The 17,805-nt window shown below is 39.3% G+C and overlaps 1 protein-coding gene across 15 annotated transcripts in view; it reads right to left on the reverse strand.

Moving 5' to 3' along the window:
• Nucleotides 1–17,805, reverse strand: part of tcerg1b (transcription elongation regulator 1b (CA150)) — a 106,681-nt gene that overhangs the window by 42,447 nt on the left and 46,429 nt on the right. For 8 of the 15 annotated variants that reach the window (XM_069898984.1, XM_069898977.1, XM_069898978.1 and 5 more), the window contains exons 5-8: nucleotides 16,415–16,762; nucleotides 5,817–5,846; nucleotides 5,195–5,257; nucleotides 2,496–2,693 (exon numbers count right to left, since the gene is read on the reverse strand). In XM_069898984.1, coding sequence (XP_069755085.1) covers nucleotides 2,496–2,693; nucleotides 5,195–5,257; nucleotides 5,817–5,846; nucleotides 16,415–16,762 — 639 coding nt within the window. The remainder of the gene's footprint in view (nucleotides 1–2,495; nucleotides 2,694–5,194; nucleotides 5,258–5,816; nucleotides 5,847–16,414; nucleotides 16,763–17,805) is intronic. The other 7 variants (XM_069898981.1, XM_069898976.1, XM_069898986.1 and 4 more) reach the window with 3 other exon arrangements.

The raw sequence follows: 17,805 nt of genomic DNA on the forward strand, positions 1-17,805 counted from the left end.
CCTCAGTGGTCGCCGCGTAAACTACTTCCTCACCTCAGGGCACGCTTGGACTGTTCGAACCCCCACTGCCACCCAGGCATGGCACTCACCCATCTCACATTCCCAGCGAACTGCTTTCTGCGGAGTACGTTTTCGTTTGGCGGGGCCCGACCGTGGCACCTCTGCAGCAACCATATGAGGGGCCATACAGGGTTGTACAGTGTTCCAGCTCCGCGTTCATGCTGGACATTGGTGGCAGGCAAGAGCTGTATACAGTGGACAGGCTGAAGCCAGCGCACCTCGATCCCATTGTCGTAGCCCAGCCCAAGAAGCTAGGTCGACCGGCGAAAAAGGACATTGGCGCCAGTTCTTGGGGGGTGGTGCTGTGTGGCGGCTCACCACTAGGCAGGTGAACTGGCTCCGCTGTAAGCCACGCGGCAGGGCAGCTGGCCAAAATGGCACTGTCAGGGGTCTTCCCTTCCTCCCAGCACAGGGCTGAGAAGCCCGCGCTGGGGGACCACGTGACAACCGGGTGACGTCAGCACCCTCCAGCATGGTTCTCAGCCAGGTCCAGGCTGGCAGTATAAGTACAGCCCAGCAGCCAGCAATAAACTAGTCTGCTCACTGAGTTCAACCCATCTGGTTGTGTGTGTTCTTTCAGAAGCAGTGTAGCTGCCGCTACAGACTTTTCTTTTATACCTCTCCCAACTCTTTCGAGCTGAACAACCATGGATGTTCCTGTAGAGTGTGGAAGTGAAACTGATGGAGGAAATGTGGTAGACAATCTGTGCAGAGCAAGTTTCCACAAAAGAAAATGACCACACACTTGTTACATTGGTCACGGGAAACCCTGGCATCATCTTACATTCAATGATCTATTATACAGGGCAAAGCAATCTTTCTGCAGAAGTGTTGGGATGATTCCTTGAGCTTGAAGTCAATGGCATGGTACCAAGATAACAAACATCCTTGGCTTACTACCACACACCGGAGTCTGGTGTGTGCATGCGGTAGGCCGAATGGACACAGGGAGGCTTTGGAGTCTGGACTCAGGCATCGAGTGCTCCAGCGTAGACTGAGGAGAGAATTCAGAATCATCTGAACCCTCCCCACAGCAGTCAGCCTAAAGGTGCACACCAGAGATCATGACGCCAACTCCTAACCTTCCCCTCGGCCTACTACTGCACACGCACATCAGACTCCGGAGCAGTTGGACGTCAGGAGATCCAGTCGACCTGAACTGTGAGGCACAATTTGCAAATCAATCCAGTTTTAAAATTAAACAAACATTTTACTCTCCCTCTCTGATTTACTGTTTGAGCATAAATTTCATATTCATTTTCGGCCTTATGTTTGCGCAATTCAAGCATGCACAGCATCCAATCCACACTATCTCATAGCCCAATCAGCAGGGAGCATACACAAGGAGACAGCAGGACAGATCAGAGACGTCTGTTTTTGAACTGTGAGACTACGGCATCTGCGGCAGATGCCACTGCACCATAATATCTAATATTTTTATTCACTGCACTTTTAAAGATTGGATTGTGGGATAGTCTTGGTTAGTTTTGGGCTCGAAAGATAAGAGATAATTGAGTCAAACAATTGGACAGAAATAAACCTGTTCTGAAATTATATTTATTGAAGTAAAATTCTTTACTCTGTTTATCATTTGCACATAAAATTAACCTTTTTTCTTGGATTGGTCATTATAGGTTTTATTAATTGAAAAAAACAGCTGGCATCATTGCCATATGAAGTGTAGAATGAAGTTGGACATCCAACCTAATCTGCTGCATTTGGTATACTTGGTGGCTTTCCCTTTATTGGCGAGACCAAACTGAAGTAGATGATCAACCATGAGTATACAGAATCCTGAAACCGGCCTACAGATTCTATTTCTCTATGATTATAACTACTGCTCTCATGTTTGCTAACTCATGCCAACTACTTCTAATCCTTCCATAGTCTCACCCTTAGCTCTCTCTAAAATCTCTCCTTGTCGTCACTTTGAGATGATACTGTACCTCTGATACTGATCTCCTGTCCACACACTACTTTAAATTTTCCAGCTCACAAGCTCTGCAATTCCTACTTGAAAACTCTTCATTTTTCTATTACTTTCTCCTCCTTTAGTACAATTCCTATACCAAGCCCTATCTGCTCTAATATCCTCTTATGTGATTCAGTGCCAAGTTCTGTAATGTTACTCACCACCTGGAAAAGTTTTATCACATTACAAACAAAAACACACATTCTTGCTCTTGGCCTGATCCAAGTGCTGGTGAAGTGGAGGGGGTGGGGAGAAGAAAAGAGGGGTTGGGGACGAGAACTACCATTGCTAAACTGGATATGCATGGTTCAGGTCCGATTCAGGCATAGCTCCACTATCCCGAATGGGCAAAAGCTTATCACCTTTGACATGAAAACCACCTTACATACTTTACATTCCACTGAGGACCTAATAATCATAGGTCTGTACTTCAGTTGCCTTCCTTTTGGAAAGGAATGGTTACCTTTCTCTTTGAGTTCCTGTGGTTTCTCCCATGTAGATTCTAAAGTCCTGTTGTTATAATAGTATATTTTGCCATCACCAGTTTTATATTCCATCCATTCAGTTCCTGGAATACCTCCGGGAAGGGCAGCTGAAGAAGCTATTGTAACCTGTGGAGGTAACATCGGCACCATAGGTGGGGCCATTCCTGGCAACATACCTGAAATGGAGAACAGTATATTGAAATTACAGCATAATGGCTACATTTTTATTCTAGACAAAAAGCAAGATAAATTCATGAAACTTGATTACAATAGAACCTGTTTTGACTATCCCATCACAAAAAATAAATAAATCTTCTCATCCAAAGACACAAGCTTTCTAAGTATTCAAAAGTTATTTTCACTGTTCTCAATCTTTACATCTTGTTAATAATGTTTTTGTCTGAAAGTACATTCAATTCCTTTTATTTAAGAAGAGCACAATGTCAGGACAACCATTAACTTCAATGGTTCGAGTGGATGCAACTGTTGTGGTTAAGTTGGTGTTCCTCTTGACAATACTGCCATAAAATCAATTTGTTCTAATGTAAAATTTTAGGAAAAGAAAATGGAGTTGAAACTTTCAGAACAAAAATATTCTTTTATACTTTTTCTATCATTTTCATTGCTTCCTTCACTTTCTTTTACAAGTTCATTCAATTTCACACTTCAAATTGCAAAAATATGCAAAATGCTAAACCATCTTGAGGTTCATTTTACATCTTGCAAGATGAAACATGCAGAATGAAATAAGAAATCAGAATCCTGTGCACAAGATGGAAGCAAACATTCAAGCTAATCAAAATGTGTTCAGCTGCTTCCTGCAAGTTTGGAATAAGCTTGTGCCCTAACCTGCAGTATGATTAATTAAAAGCAGGGCAACTAAAACAAGTTTCCATTTGCTTCCAAGGGAAACTCCACCCACAGTAAAAACAATCATAATTTACTTAGTATGAAAAGAATTCTAAATGTAATTTAAGCAGAATATACAAAAACTTTATTAAAATGAGACCTCTGCCTTATTTTAATTTGTGGTTCATGTATTTTTTTTTTAGTTCATCAGCAGAGAAGCAGATCAACATCAGAATTCAAAAGATATTGCACAATGCTTCAAGTAATAATTTCAGCAGGATTTTTTTCATAGCTATTGTTGAAACAATGAAAGATAAACCATATTATTGTGTGGCATTTGAAATGTTAACTTTTGCCGGAATTACCATTTTGCACACATGAATTTTCAAAATGACAACACTGCTCAGTCAGCAGCACATTTGGTCCTTGAACACAATTTAATAAGTGCCTGGGTAAAGATTAGTGAACATTGCACATTCAAAAAGAACCCTTTATTGCAGAATAATCGAAAAGACTGAAATGGCATCATCTTTCAAACAAAATCAACTGCATCTCCTCAGGGAAATGAAAGATCAATTCCCAATCCTATAAGAAGATAATGAGCTTATGCTTTCCTTTTTTCGATAATCCCCGCGTTTCTTTAAGATATTGAAGATATGGTGTTGTTCATTATTTAATGTTAAAACTATTCCACATGGATGTATTTTTTCCCATGTGACAATCAACATAAATTACCTTAATGGCTTGAGCATCACAGTTCTTTACCAATGTTACGCCAAATATTCTCTCATCTCAGAATTGCTGCACACCATCTCTTACTCACACTTATAATGTTCTAGTCTAGTGTGCTCATGAACAATATCCTTACAAACCACATTCTGGATACTCAAGAAATAAAATTTCTGAAGGACCCTCAAAGCCAGTGAATGCTGAAATGTCCAACACAGAATTGTGTATTTGGGGATACTTGAAACAAGTTTTCTATTCATCAATGTTACATTAAAAAACCTGTGGACTACAACACTATTTCACCTCAAAAATGGGCTGGGAAACCATCTAATAAGTGGGCCGCAAAGACATATGGCCTTGAACCTCAAACCATTTGTCTAGAGATATTGCTCACTGGTTAGGATTTGACCAACCACAAAAGAGAGATAACAGGGTCTTTGCTCACTCTAGATGCAAGAGTCAACACAATGGCAGAGTAGCGCCATGAAGTTCAGAGATACTTTTAATTTATAATATTAAAGCCTTCTTCACACAACGCTGGAATTCCTGTACTTTTTATAACCACAATTATTATAATGGCAGAGTTCTCCTTTCTTTCAAATTGGAATGATTTTGTACTGAAAATACATCAACTAACAAACCAAAAAGAAACAGGTTTACAAGAAACTGCAGAACAAAATTACAAAGACAGTTTTGTGGCAACAATTAAAGGCATGCATGCATCTAGTTACCATACATGAAGAAATGGATTTGTACACAAAAGCACTGGTTAACAAAGATAGCACAGGTGGATGGAGAGGCTTTTCTCAAGCACTAACAAACAAATCAATACAAGCAAAAATATTGGTGAACTACATTAATTTTACACATCCCCACCACAGCCCAAAGCAAAACTTTGGAAAGCATGGCATTTTCAAAAACTAATGCTAATAAAGGGCCCCAGAGTGATTCTTTCATTGTTGGAACATTTGTATAATGCTATCTAACAAAATAAAGCCAGAGGTTTGGGATGAGTATTTAGTTGGACAGTTAAAATAAACTCATAACATTCAAATATCATGCCACTAATAAGACAAAAAGGACTAAGTTAAAGTATTACCATTCTTGGCGGTAGTGACTGTCTTTACATACGGGCAGCTGACTATTTGCATCATTGCTACACCTGTAAGAGTGGATAAGCAAGCATGTTGGAGAAAAAATAGGTGTCAGCTGCTGTAATGACTTTAAAGCTGCATTATAGTAAAAGCATGTTCCAATTTCTCACCAAGATAAATACTTGGGAAAAATACAGTACAACATTGCAGAGAAAAGTGTCCACATCAAATTATTCTTCCTCTGCCGCTGTTTGAAGTGTAAATGCAAATTGGCATTCTGAGGGATTTAATGGTACAGTGCATTCCCATGGTATGTATACTTATCCTGGGTAAACATTTAAAAGGAACAAACTTGTGAATATCTTGACACCATTTTAAAAAAAAATACCATGTCATACAGTAACATTAGGAAAGCATCAAGACATTTGCAATGCCTGAACTAAACAGAGTAACAGATCAGTGAAAACTAGGGTAATTTAACTATCTTTAATGCAACTTTATGGGAAGGTATACTTTTAAGAAAATTGTTGTGATTATTCATACATTAATACCACAGTCTCCCGATGAAACAAGGGAAACCGATTCATTTAAAAATCACAAAAAGACACAACTGAGGTATGCACTTACAGGTAAGTGGAGTAGACTGTACTTGTAAACCTGCAAGAATTGACATAGGTACATCCTCAGGATCTAATAGCGGAATCGGTCAGATAATGTACAGAAAGTATGAATTACTGAACATCAAGTGCACATACCAAACCTACTTCAGTCAGAATATATGCACATTTTCAAAAGGAAACAATGAAAACAAATTTAAGTCAGAATATAATGCAGCTTTAAACTAAGCTGGAATCAATTTATTACCAACTGATACCAATTCCATCCAAGAGGAGACAAAATGAAATTGTGCCAAATATGGTTAGTAATTACTTCAAAAATGATTTTTCACCAAAAAAGCTAAATTAAATGCAATTTTTATTTTGCTCAAAAGTGGAAACTGGGAAAAAAAATCAATCCTATTATTAAATTCTATCAAGTTCTGTATTTTTAAATTATTCAAGCTACTCAAATCTATTTTCATTTTGTCCGTTTGGTTGATTTGAGATAAACCAGTGCCAGGTCTTCTGGATGTGGAATCCAAGTTTCTTCACAGCAAATGTTTTACTTCATTCAACTAAAGCAGAATTGAAACTGCACCAAGTCTCCGGACTTCAAATCCAAGTTCCAGCAACAGAATCAGGAGAGGGAACATTTTCATCCTCTCTCACGATGGATGCAACACCTACCTATTACAGCACTTCAACTTAACTAAGGGCATCAACTCATATCGTACAGTTAGTTCCTGTGAACTATCAATACCGTAACTAGCTAAGCCATGAGAAAGCCAACTCAACAAGTTTAAATGTGATTTGTGCAACTGGCACAACTCTCCATTTCCAAATCAAAATATTCCTTTCAATTTTTAAAAGTAATTTTCTCATTCACCTCAGGACTTCCACATTCCTTATGATCTTTGAGGCTTCTTTCATTGTCATTCAGACAATAATACTCTTTTTTTGGGATCCCAAGTGACTCCTCATTTGTGTGCTTGCCAACATTTAAATCTGCCTTGCTCGCAAGCCCTTTTAACATCTTTGCAATTTAAAGCTTCCATGCATTATAATGAAAGCTGTGCATGTGAGTAAATGGTATTTTATCCCACCACATGCCAGTAATAAACAAAACAAAAACAGCTGCAGCTCTAACATCGGTTCTTTCAGTCACCCTGGCTACATGCCATCAATCCGAGCCTTACTGTATTATTCTCCTGATGCTGAACTAATCTCAGTAATTTTATATAGCTGAGGATGCTCAGCTAGTCTGCGCAATCCTCTGGGGTAGGGAATTCCCAAGTTTCATACCTTGACGAAATTCCTCACCTCAGTTCAAAATGGCCTCATTCTAATGACCCCAGTTCAAGCCTCCTCGGTCAATTAAAACTTTCATCACCCATGCATCCGCCTTATCAAGTCCTTTTAAGAATTTTGCACATTTCAATGCAATCTCCTTCTAAACTCCAGAGAATAAAGCTCAGAATGAGCAAAAAGACAGGCGCCCAAATAAGTGCCTTTTGCTCATACCTTGATGAAGGACTCAGGTCCACAACATTGGTCTTCTCTATAAAGAATGCATCGTGACCTTCTGAGCTTCTGCAGCATTTATCTGAAGTGAATATTTCTTGCAACTTCCTCCGACAGCAAGTCCACCCTTTCCAAGATAAAGATCTCAAGTTGTACACAACATTCCGGGTGCAGTGTCACCATGACCCCAAACCACTGCAGTAGAATTTCCTTATCCCTGCAATCAAATTCACCCAAAGTAAGGGCTATTTTTCTTCCATCATTGGGCTGTAGCTGGATGCTCTACAATCACATTTAGATCCCTTTCAACACAACCCAATTTCTCACCCTTTGAAAAATACTTTGCTTTCCTGACCAAAATTTACATAGGAGTTATGCCACTGCAGGCAGTATTGCTTTAGCAAAACAGTTCAAACATCTACTTAATGATAAAGCCCATTAGGTCTGACACTCCGCATTTCTCGAGAGTTTCTGCTCTACTGCCCATGTGTCCACAGAAAAACAATCTGCCTGCCGACACACTGTATGATTTTGTGACCAAAGCAAGTCAGTCATATGATGCTAAAAATCCACCAGTGTGCAGCATATTGCTCCACCCTGCAGCACAACCTTGTTCCATGAGAGCTGAAATATTGTGCAGCTGAATAGAAAGAGTCACCTGGATAATCTAATGCAGAGCACTCTGCTGATCACAATAAACCAGAAAGCAAAAAACTTCTTATTTCTTTCATAATAGTTCACTCTTGTTTCATCAACACAAATCCAATTACTATATCATATTCACTTTCCAATGCACAATGTTCCATCATGGAGACAGCGGAGAGTATAAACCTTGGTGTGCATATAAAGGACAACCTACCCTGGACATACAACACTTTCTCATTAGTCAGGAAGGTGCAGCAGCACCTATATTTCCTAAGGAGGTTGAAGAGGGCAAGGCTATCGGCCACAATCTTGACAGCATTTTACAACAGCACAATTGAGAGTGTCCTTCTGGCTACATTATTGCGTGGAATGGCTCCTGCAAAGCATCAGACTGGAAAGATTGTTCCTTACCTTCCCTACCCCTGACCCCACTGAGAGTTGATGACAAAAGCCTGCTTTAGAGATAAGGGCAAAAGACAAAAGAGCAGAAACAAAATAATCTATTATAAGGATGCAACCACTCTCACCACAAGGACGATAATACCAAGAAAAAAAATCTTCAGACATTTTCCAACGAAATTGTTGGTTTTCTTTGGTATGAGCTCTCTGGACACAATTTGGGTGTCTGGAAGATTTTTGACTCTGACGGTGAGTTTTAATTGAAAGAACTTATGATCAATCCCTCAAACATCTCAATATGTAAAAGAAGTACAAATTAGATAAACAGAACAGTACAGGCCCTTCAATCCACAAGGTTATGCTGACCCTTAGACTGCCTCCTACATAACACTCCACTTTAAATTCCTCCATATGCTTGAATTTGACCAATGAATCTGCCTCCACCACTGACCCAGGTCGTGCATTTCATGCACCGACCACTCTCGGAGTAAAAAAAATTTCTCTCATACCTCCTTTGAACTTCCCTCCCATTACCTTAAAGCTGTGCCCTCTTGTATTGAGCAGCGATGCCCGAGGAAGGAGGCACTGTCTGTCCACTCTATTATCTTGTCTACTGCTATCATGTCTCCTTTCATCATCCTCCTCCTCACCAAAGAGAAAAGCCTTAATCTCTGCTCATAAAGCATACTCTCTAAACCAGGTAGCATCCTGGTCAATCTCCTCTGCACCCTTTCCAACACTTCCACGTCTTTCCTATAATGGGGTAACCAAAATTGGACACAGTATTCTTAGTGTGGTCTAACCAGAGTTGGTAGAGCTGCATCATTACCTCACAGTTCTTAAAATCAATCCCTCGACTTATGAAAGCTAATTCCTACTACCCTGTTGAACTGTGAAGCAACTTTCAGCGATCTGTGGATATAGACCACCCCCAGATCCTTCTGCTTTACCAAGAATCCTGCCATTAACTTTGTACTCTGACATGGAGCTGTCCTTCCAAGTGTCACACTTCTCTGAATTGAACTCCATCTGCCACTTCTCAGCCCAGCTCTGCATCCTATCAATGTCCCTCTGCAATCTTCTACAATCCTCTACACTATCCACACCACCACCAGCTTTTGTGTCATCTGCAAACTTAACAACCCACCCTTCTACCCCCTCTTCCAAGTCGATGCAATCACGAAGGCAGCTCGCCAGCCGCGATACTTCGTGAGGAGTTTGAAAAGATTTGGTATGTCACCAAATTTCTGCACAGGTGTACCGAACCGCTGAGAACACTGACTGGTTGCATCAATATCTGGTATGGAGGTGATAGTGCACAAGACCGAAAAAGAAGATCAAGAGTTGTCAACTCAGCCACACAACATGGACATTAGATTTCACTCCATAACAGACATTTACAAGAGTCAGTCTCAAGAAAGCAGCCTCTATCATTAAGGACCCTCACCACCTCGACAACAGCCTCTTCTCATTACTCCCATCAGGAAGGAAGTACAGGAGCCTGAAGATAAAAAAAAAACCAGGTTTGTCCCCTCTGCCATCAGATTTCTGAATGAACAATGAACCAGACACTACCTCACTTTTTCTGATAAAACACACAAATGCCAGAGAAACTCAGCAGGGCAAACAGTGCCTTTATGTAGCAACAGAGAAGACGCATCATCAAAGTTTTGAAACGTTGGTGATGTACCTTCACATCTACTACATAAAGGCACTGTTTGCCCTGCTGAGTTTCTCCAGCATTTGTGTGTTTTTCACATAATCACGGTGTCAACAGAATTCTGTGTTTTACCAACTCACTTTTTCTCCTCTTTTACATAATTTTTTTAATTATATATTTATGGAAATATAATTTATGTAATGCACAAACTGCTGCTGCAAAACAATTAATTTTGTGACACATGTTCATGACAATAAATCTCATCTGCTCCAAAGCAGAAGAAATATAATTTAGAATTTTTTTTAAAGAAAGTTACAGTTGTTTTGGGGCTGATAGTGCTGGAGAGGTGAAGATATCTGGCACAGTTGGAAGTGAAACTGTCAGAAGAATTTAGGAATGGGAAGAAACCAGGATGCAAAAAAAAAAACCCAGTAAACTCAAGACTGTTGCCTCAAAATTCAAAGGTTAGGGCACAGAAAGTAATCATCCAGGAGGGGGATGTGAAGGCCATGTGAAGGAGCTAGTCAGATGTAGGTTAGAAGAGCTCTCCATGAATAGTGATTCAAAAGACAATTCAAAGTTATCAGACTAAAGATTTTACTTGCTTAAAGTAGAAAGTGATAGGTACGAAAAATAAGACCCCAAAAGCTAAGGCTGAAGAAGTTCAAAAGTCACCGAGATAGTCCGCAGAAAGTCCACAAAGGAGTGGTGAAGAAGGTGCTGCCATGATGTAACACCCAATCTGCAAAAGTTGCTGGAAACAATGGAGACATTAATGAGTGGATGATTTTCTAAGGTAGCAAACGTGCTAAGAGAGATGGCAGACAAAATATTGGCGACGGCACTTGAAAACCTGATAACTCGGACGGACCAAGCCAAAAATAACCTGATAATGGCTCAAGAAAAACTGAAGGCCATGGATGAAAATGCAATGATATGGAAACTGGACAAACAACTGCTGCTGGATAAAATTGATCATATGGAGAATTTCAGTGGAAGGAATAATTCCTTATCATTGGGCTAAAAGAAGGGACTGAAGGGAATAATCCTGTGGTATTATTTGAGGAATGGATCCCACAAGTGTTGGGAACAAGAAGATTCAAAGAAATCTTTCTTGTGGAGAGAGCCCACTGGACCCTTGGCTCCAGAAGACCAGATGATCAAAGACCACGACCGGTCCTAGTAAGATTTCTGAGTGTCCAGGATCAGGAAGCGACGTTAAGAGCAGCAATCGAATATGCCAGGGAAAATAATGACCCATTCGAGTTGGAGGTTAGAAAAGTGTTGTTTTATCAAGATCTTCATGCGAACTTGGTTAAACAAAGGAAGGAATTTGATTGAGTCAAATGACAAATGTGAACACAGAACATGCTCGATGTTATACCCAGCAACATTATACCCAGGATCGTTGTATCGGAGGGTCCTCGAAGATTCTGTAAATCTGCAAAGGAGGTAGAGAGATATACATAAGGACTATAAGGGGGACCTCAGAATGGATTCCAGTAAGAACAAGAAAAAGATAAAGTGAACTGTGAATTTAAAATCTGGGTAAAAGGAAAAAAGTTTAAATTTTGAATTGTCTTTATTGGTTAATTAAAGTAGTATTGAAATGTATAAAGAGAGCTCGGGAGAAGGTGAATACTTAGTAAAATTGTAGCAGGGCAGATACCCCAATTTAAGGGGGTTAATGGCGCTAGAGACGGAGAATTTTTGCAGAGTGGTGCTGAAGTTGGGGGGGGGGGTTTCTTAGATACCATGGGCTCTTTTTGCCGGTTTCTGGGTTTCTTGTTTACATCACCGTCAGTGCAGGGGCATCACACATTTTTTTTAAAAAGGGAAAAAGATTACTACTGCATGAATAAGCAGAAGGGTCATATGGTAGAACGGGATATGTGTAAATATGAATATTAGTAAAATGTTAAGATTTATTAGTTATAATGTTACCAGTTTAAACAAACCCACGCTTGAACTTTATTTATTAATTTTATTTTTGATTTTTCAAAAACTTATGCAAATCCAATAAACTGAATTTTACATTCCCTTTTCACGTAATATAATTTATAGAGTATTTATTTCCACTTCCTTACATTCTCCCCTCACTATCCCTTGAATTATTCAAATACCAAAGTATAAAAATACAGACATACAAAAAACACCTAAATATCTACAAAGAAAACGAACCTCCTTGAAGCTAGAGGACTTCAGATATTAAATAAAAAGAGGTAGGGGCAAAAACCACACACGTTGTCTGTGCCAGGCACACATGAAAAATTAAAGGTGGACATAGCTTTTCGACATGAAACTCACCTTTCAAAATTGGAACAAAATAAAAGAAGGAATGGGTGGGACATCATTACATCTTCTTTCAACTCCAAAATAAGGGGAGTGGCAATTTTAAATAACAAAAATATACCAGTGTTGGTTGAAGACACATCCATTGATTTTGCAGGAAGGTTTGTAATGGCACATTGTCAGATATATGCAGAATACTGGATGCTTTTGAATATTTATGCTCCGAATTTTGATGATGAATCCTTTATGCTGAATGCCTTCTTAAAATAAGTGGAAGGAAGACAAAATGTATTGGTTTGAGGAGATTTTAACTTTTGCTTGGACCCCCCATTCCTGATAAATCAGCGAAGAGAGTGACTAAAGCAAAAGCTGCGAAAGTTACTTTATCTTTTATGAAAGATTTAAATCTGATAGATGTATGGAGATAATCAAACCCTAGGGTGAGAGATTATTCATTCTATTCTCTTATATGAGAATTGATCTTTTAATGTCTGCACAATTGGAAAACAGAGTGGCTGAAACGGAGTATCTGACGAGATTGCTATCCGATCGTGAACAGCTAACTCCAATGAAGCCATAAAAACAAGAGTGTTTATAGAGGGAGTCTTAATTCTACGATGCTGAGAATGACAGATTTCTGTAATTTTATTAGGGGACAAATAGAATTGTTTTGTGAATGAATTGTCCCTGTACTAATGATATTTTTTTCATATGGGACACAGTCAAGGCCAATTTAAGGGGACAGATAATTTCATATACTAAAAAAACAAATGACTGGGGTTAATGCTCTGGAGAAAAATAACAGGGCTGGAAGAAGAGTACCAGGGATTATGTTTGAAGGATAAATACAAGACCTTGGAAAATTTTTAAAAAAATGAAATACAACACATTGCACACACATAAAATAGAAAGAATTATTTTTAAAATCGAAACAGAAATATTATGAATTGGGAGATAGAGCACATGAAGTTCTGTCATGGCAATTAAAGGTGGAAGAGGCATCAAGGATGATTAATGCAATCCAAAAAGAGCCTGATAAATTAACATATAATCCAAAAAATTAATGACACTTTTAAACAATTTTATATGAAACTACAAGTCAGAATTGCTAAGTGACTCTAGCAAGATAGATGAATTTCACACAATAAAATTGCCAAAATTGGAAAATAAAGATCAGATGGAATTCAATGCCTCCTTTACCAAAGAAGAAATTAAAAAAGCCTTGAATACATTACAGATGAGCAAATCACTGGGGGAAGATAATTTTATGGCCAAGCTTTACAGACAATTTAAAGATCTTTTGATGCCTCTTATCGTGGACGTGGCAGGCCAGGCAGCAGAGACTCATACTCTCCTGGAATCCTTCTCAACAGCCATTGTCACAGTGCTACCAAAAAAGAACAAGAGATCCGCTGAGACAGTCCTCATATAGGCCGATTTCTTTATTAAATGCAGATTAGAAGATTCTGGCTAAAGCACTAGCTAACCGACTAGGGAAATATTTAACAAAATTGATATATCTGGATCAGGTTGGCTTTGTTAAAATAAAAGACACTCTGTGGATAATTTGTGTAGATTAATCAGAATAATTCATCTGCCTAAGTCTAAAGTAAACCCAAATATAACTATCTTTGGATGAATAAAAGGCATTTGATCGGTTAGAGTGGCCATTTCTATTCAAAGAAGTTTGGAATGGGGTGTATATTTATTGACTGGATAAAAACCCTTTATCATAAGCCAAGGGTCAAAATTATAATGAATGGTCAGATGTTGTTGATGTTTCCTTTGAATAGATCCAGCAGGCAGGGGAGCCCACTGTCTCCAGGTTTCTTTGTTTTGGCGACTGAACCATTAGCAGAAGTTATAAGGAGGGATCCAGCATAAAGGAATTCAGAGTTGACCAGGAAAAACAAGAATAAATCTGTGGCACCTTCTCAAGCTCTTTCTGGAAAACAAAGTATTGTTCATACCTTGGTCGAACTTTGACCACAGCACAAGTTATTTCCTTCCAGCAAACCCACTTGGATGGCCCAATTACTTTAAATTCATTTTGTTGCTCTGCGGAAACCTCTGATTAAAAAGATTGAGCATTTTCTCAATGACAGATGCCAACAGCCAAAACAATTTGTCGTTCTCCTTTGTTGAATAAAGGAATTAAATTCCATCTTCTCTATCATTATACATTATCTAGACAAACAAAGAAAGTGTAACACCATTTTATAAACAACCCAAGTTACATTAAACGCTTTGGAATTAGTGTAGAATGAATAATCCCTTCACATTGCCAACCTCGTATCAGCAAAAGGTCAAGCAATCACCCAAATTTTCAAATGTCTGAATAGAGGATAACATATACCACTATCTGTGTAAAATTCTTCCATGCATTCACTCCAAGGTCAGAAGCAATAACTTTTCACCAAAAGGTGAAGGTCTGGTTAAATGGCAATTCGTGAGTTTAGCTTCACCTTGTCAGCTTTGTGAATGTCTGAGGCATCCTTTTTACTCTGAGAGTATGCTTTCTTTAACTTGCACAATTACTGATCATTCTTCTCACTCCCTCACATTGTCAGTTCTCAGCATCACTCACCCACAATTACCTGTCCCAAGTTCCACTCCCCACATCCAAATAACCTATCCCACAAACCCCACAGCAGTTATCTGCCCAACTTATTGCCTTACCCCTCTGCTCACCTTCAAGCACATTTACAATAGCCCCACCCCTGATCATCCAATTGATTCCCATCCAAACTTTCTGGTCTGATGCTCTCTTCAAACACCCTGCCCATATTTCACTTTCAGTACAATATTCCAGAAAAAAAAGCCTTCTATCTTGCAAAATTCTGCAAGCCTTCTTTTTAAAAAGGCCACACCAAAAGATGCTTCAGACCAAATTTGAACAGCCTCTCGTCCTTTGAGGGGATGAAGCAGGCCTTTCATGTTATTTTCACGTACAACTTTCACTTTCTTTAGCATTTGGAACTTGTGCCTCTTCATTCCAAAGTTAGCACAAACTTTCTAAAACTAAATATTAAAGCAACAAACAAATTCTCTTGAGCCAGGATTGCAGACAAATTTGTAAAACTATTAATTTTGAGAACCTAGTTGAAATTCTGAGTGAACAAAGAAGCTGAAGGGATTCAGTGAATCAAATAGCATCCATAGAAAGAAACAGAAAGTTAATGGGTTACGATCCTTAATCAAAGAGTACCCCTTCTCCAGCGAGATATTAATTGTTAAACCTAACAAATTCAGCTCCAAAACGCAGGTAAATATTGAATATGAAGTTCAACAGCTAAAACTATTGATGTCAATATAATTTTCTATTCCAAAAATCAGAGCAAGTAGACATTACAGCAGAATAGTTGACCATGAAGCCAGGAAAAAAAAGCCTACTGGATTCTTGAGACTCAATTTTCTAATCTTAATGGAGCCAGCTTTTGACAGCTGATTTCAGAAACGTATGCATCTATTATTCTGCACAAAACATGTACCAAAAAAATGCATCGCGAAGTGGTCGACTTTGCATCAGAAACTGCAGGGATGGGAGGCAGAGAATTCCAGCTGCAATCTTCTCTTAATCTGAATTCTATTCGAACTATCATGAGAAGGGGTTGGAGCATGCAGGCCAAAGGTATCTAATTTTACAAGATGGAGAATAGTCTTCAAAGTTAGAATCTTAAATTCACCCATCTCTCCCCTTTAGCACAGTAGCACTTTGCAGTTATCTATCAGACAAAAGGTTCCATGCCCCTACCTCTCTTCTTGGGACCCAGGAAATGTATGTTGGTAGCTCTTCTGCTTTTTAAATTGAAGTGTTTTTTAGTTAGATGACTCAGAATCACTGCTGAGTCAAGAAGTGTCCAAACATCTTCATTTATATAGATGCACAAATTCACTTAACTGGTGGATTATTTTAATTGCCAGAGGGTTAGCTTTACTGACCTGTTACTGCAGAAAGCCAGGACATACACAAGAAATACAACCAAAATAGAACACACAAAATCCAAGTTTCAAGGAACAGATGCAGTACCAAGGAAAGAAAAGTGACCACCAGGAGAAATGAACAAATGGACACGAGTATCATTACTTTCAGAGAAAGGCTATCTTACCTGGCAGTGGAATTGGCATGCCGGGCAATGGCACACGGAAGGGCGGCACCATCACTGGAGGAAAGGCTGGGATTGCTGCAGCTGGCTGAGGCACTGAATGCGGCTGGGGTACAGGTGGGGGCATAGCCTGTTGCATGGACTGAGGTGCAGATTGCTGCGTTGCACTGGTAGTCACGGCTACAGAGACGGGCGGTGTTGGGGTTGCCACAGAGGCAGCAGGTGGAGGTTGATCGGGAGCTGCAGATACCAGTGGAAAAGTAAAGCTGGCACCGTCACTTGACACACTCCTCATACTTTTTCCAAACCCTTTTAATGCTGAATAAGTTGGTGTGCTTAATCGCATATGATCTGTACCATTGCAAATGAAACAAAAGGAGCTGTTGGAAAAATACATCATACCAAACAGGCTATGAATGCCTTAACTTTTCTATGCAAGTAAAATAAGAATGGCAACCATCTTTGAATAAACCATTTCTTAGATATACCTTTCAGGTTTTGTTTCACAAAACCATAGACTGTACTGCAAAATCACGTCATGGACACTAGCAAATGCCCCATCAAGCTGAAAGAATAAAAATGAAATTGCATATGTCGAAGGGTTGTGGTAGTGAAGATTTACTTTACCATCCTCTTGTAAAGTATCAGTATTTCATCATTTAATTTAAAAACTCATGCCCAGTGTACTTTTAGACATACATACAGCACGGTAACAGGCCCTTCTGGCCCATGAGCCTGTACTGCTCAATTACAACCAATTGACCTACAACCCCTGTACATTTGGAAGGGTGGGAGGAAACCGGAGCACCTGGCGAAAACCCACAAGGACATAATAAGAATGTACAAACTCCTTACAGACAGTGCAAGATTGAAAAAAACTAAACATTTCCAATAACCAAACATACTGAGAGCTGAGGCAACATCAGGTGACTATCACTACACGCTCATTCTATCCACCACATGGCTGCAGAACACACAGCCTGCCAATAATCATGTGAGTAACTTGTCCAGGTAATTCTGACTGCATCTCCTAAAGCTGCAATCTCTGCCACAACAGGCATAGCCAGCAATGTCACCGGCAGGTTCCCTACATCATACTCCATTCGTTGTTGGAAATGCATCACAGCTCCTTCATTGCTTCAGGGTACAAATCCTTAAACTTCTTTTCCAAAAGTATTATAGGAGCCCAAGTACCAGAAAGACCATAGTTGCTGGCTAAGGGCAGGCGATAAATATTTTATCTGTGTCTCCAGAGTTGCAAGCACAGGGAAGGATTCTACAGTCAACCACATCCATGCTGAACATTTAGCTTACCTGCACTAATCCCATTTGCCTGCATTAGGTCCATATACCTCTTTGCTTAGCTTATTTAAGTGTCTATACATGTTTCTTAA

The sequence above is a fragment of the Narcine bancroftii genome, chromosome 9, assembly GCF_036971445.1.
Source record: "Narcine bancroftii isolate sNarBan1 chromosome 9, sNarBan1.hap1, whole genome shotgun sequence".
Lineage (NCBI taxonomy): Eukaryota > Metazoa > Chordata > Chondrichthyes > Torpediniformes > Narcinidae > Narcine > Narcine bancroftii.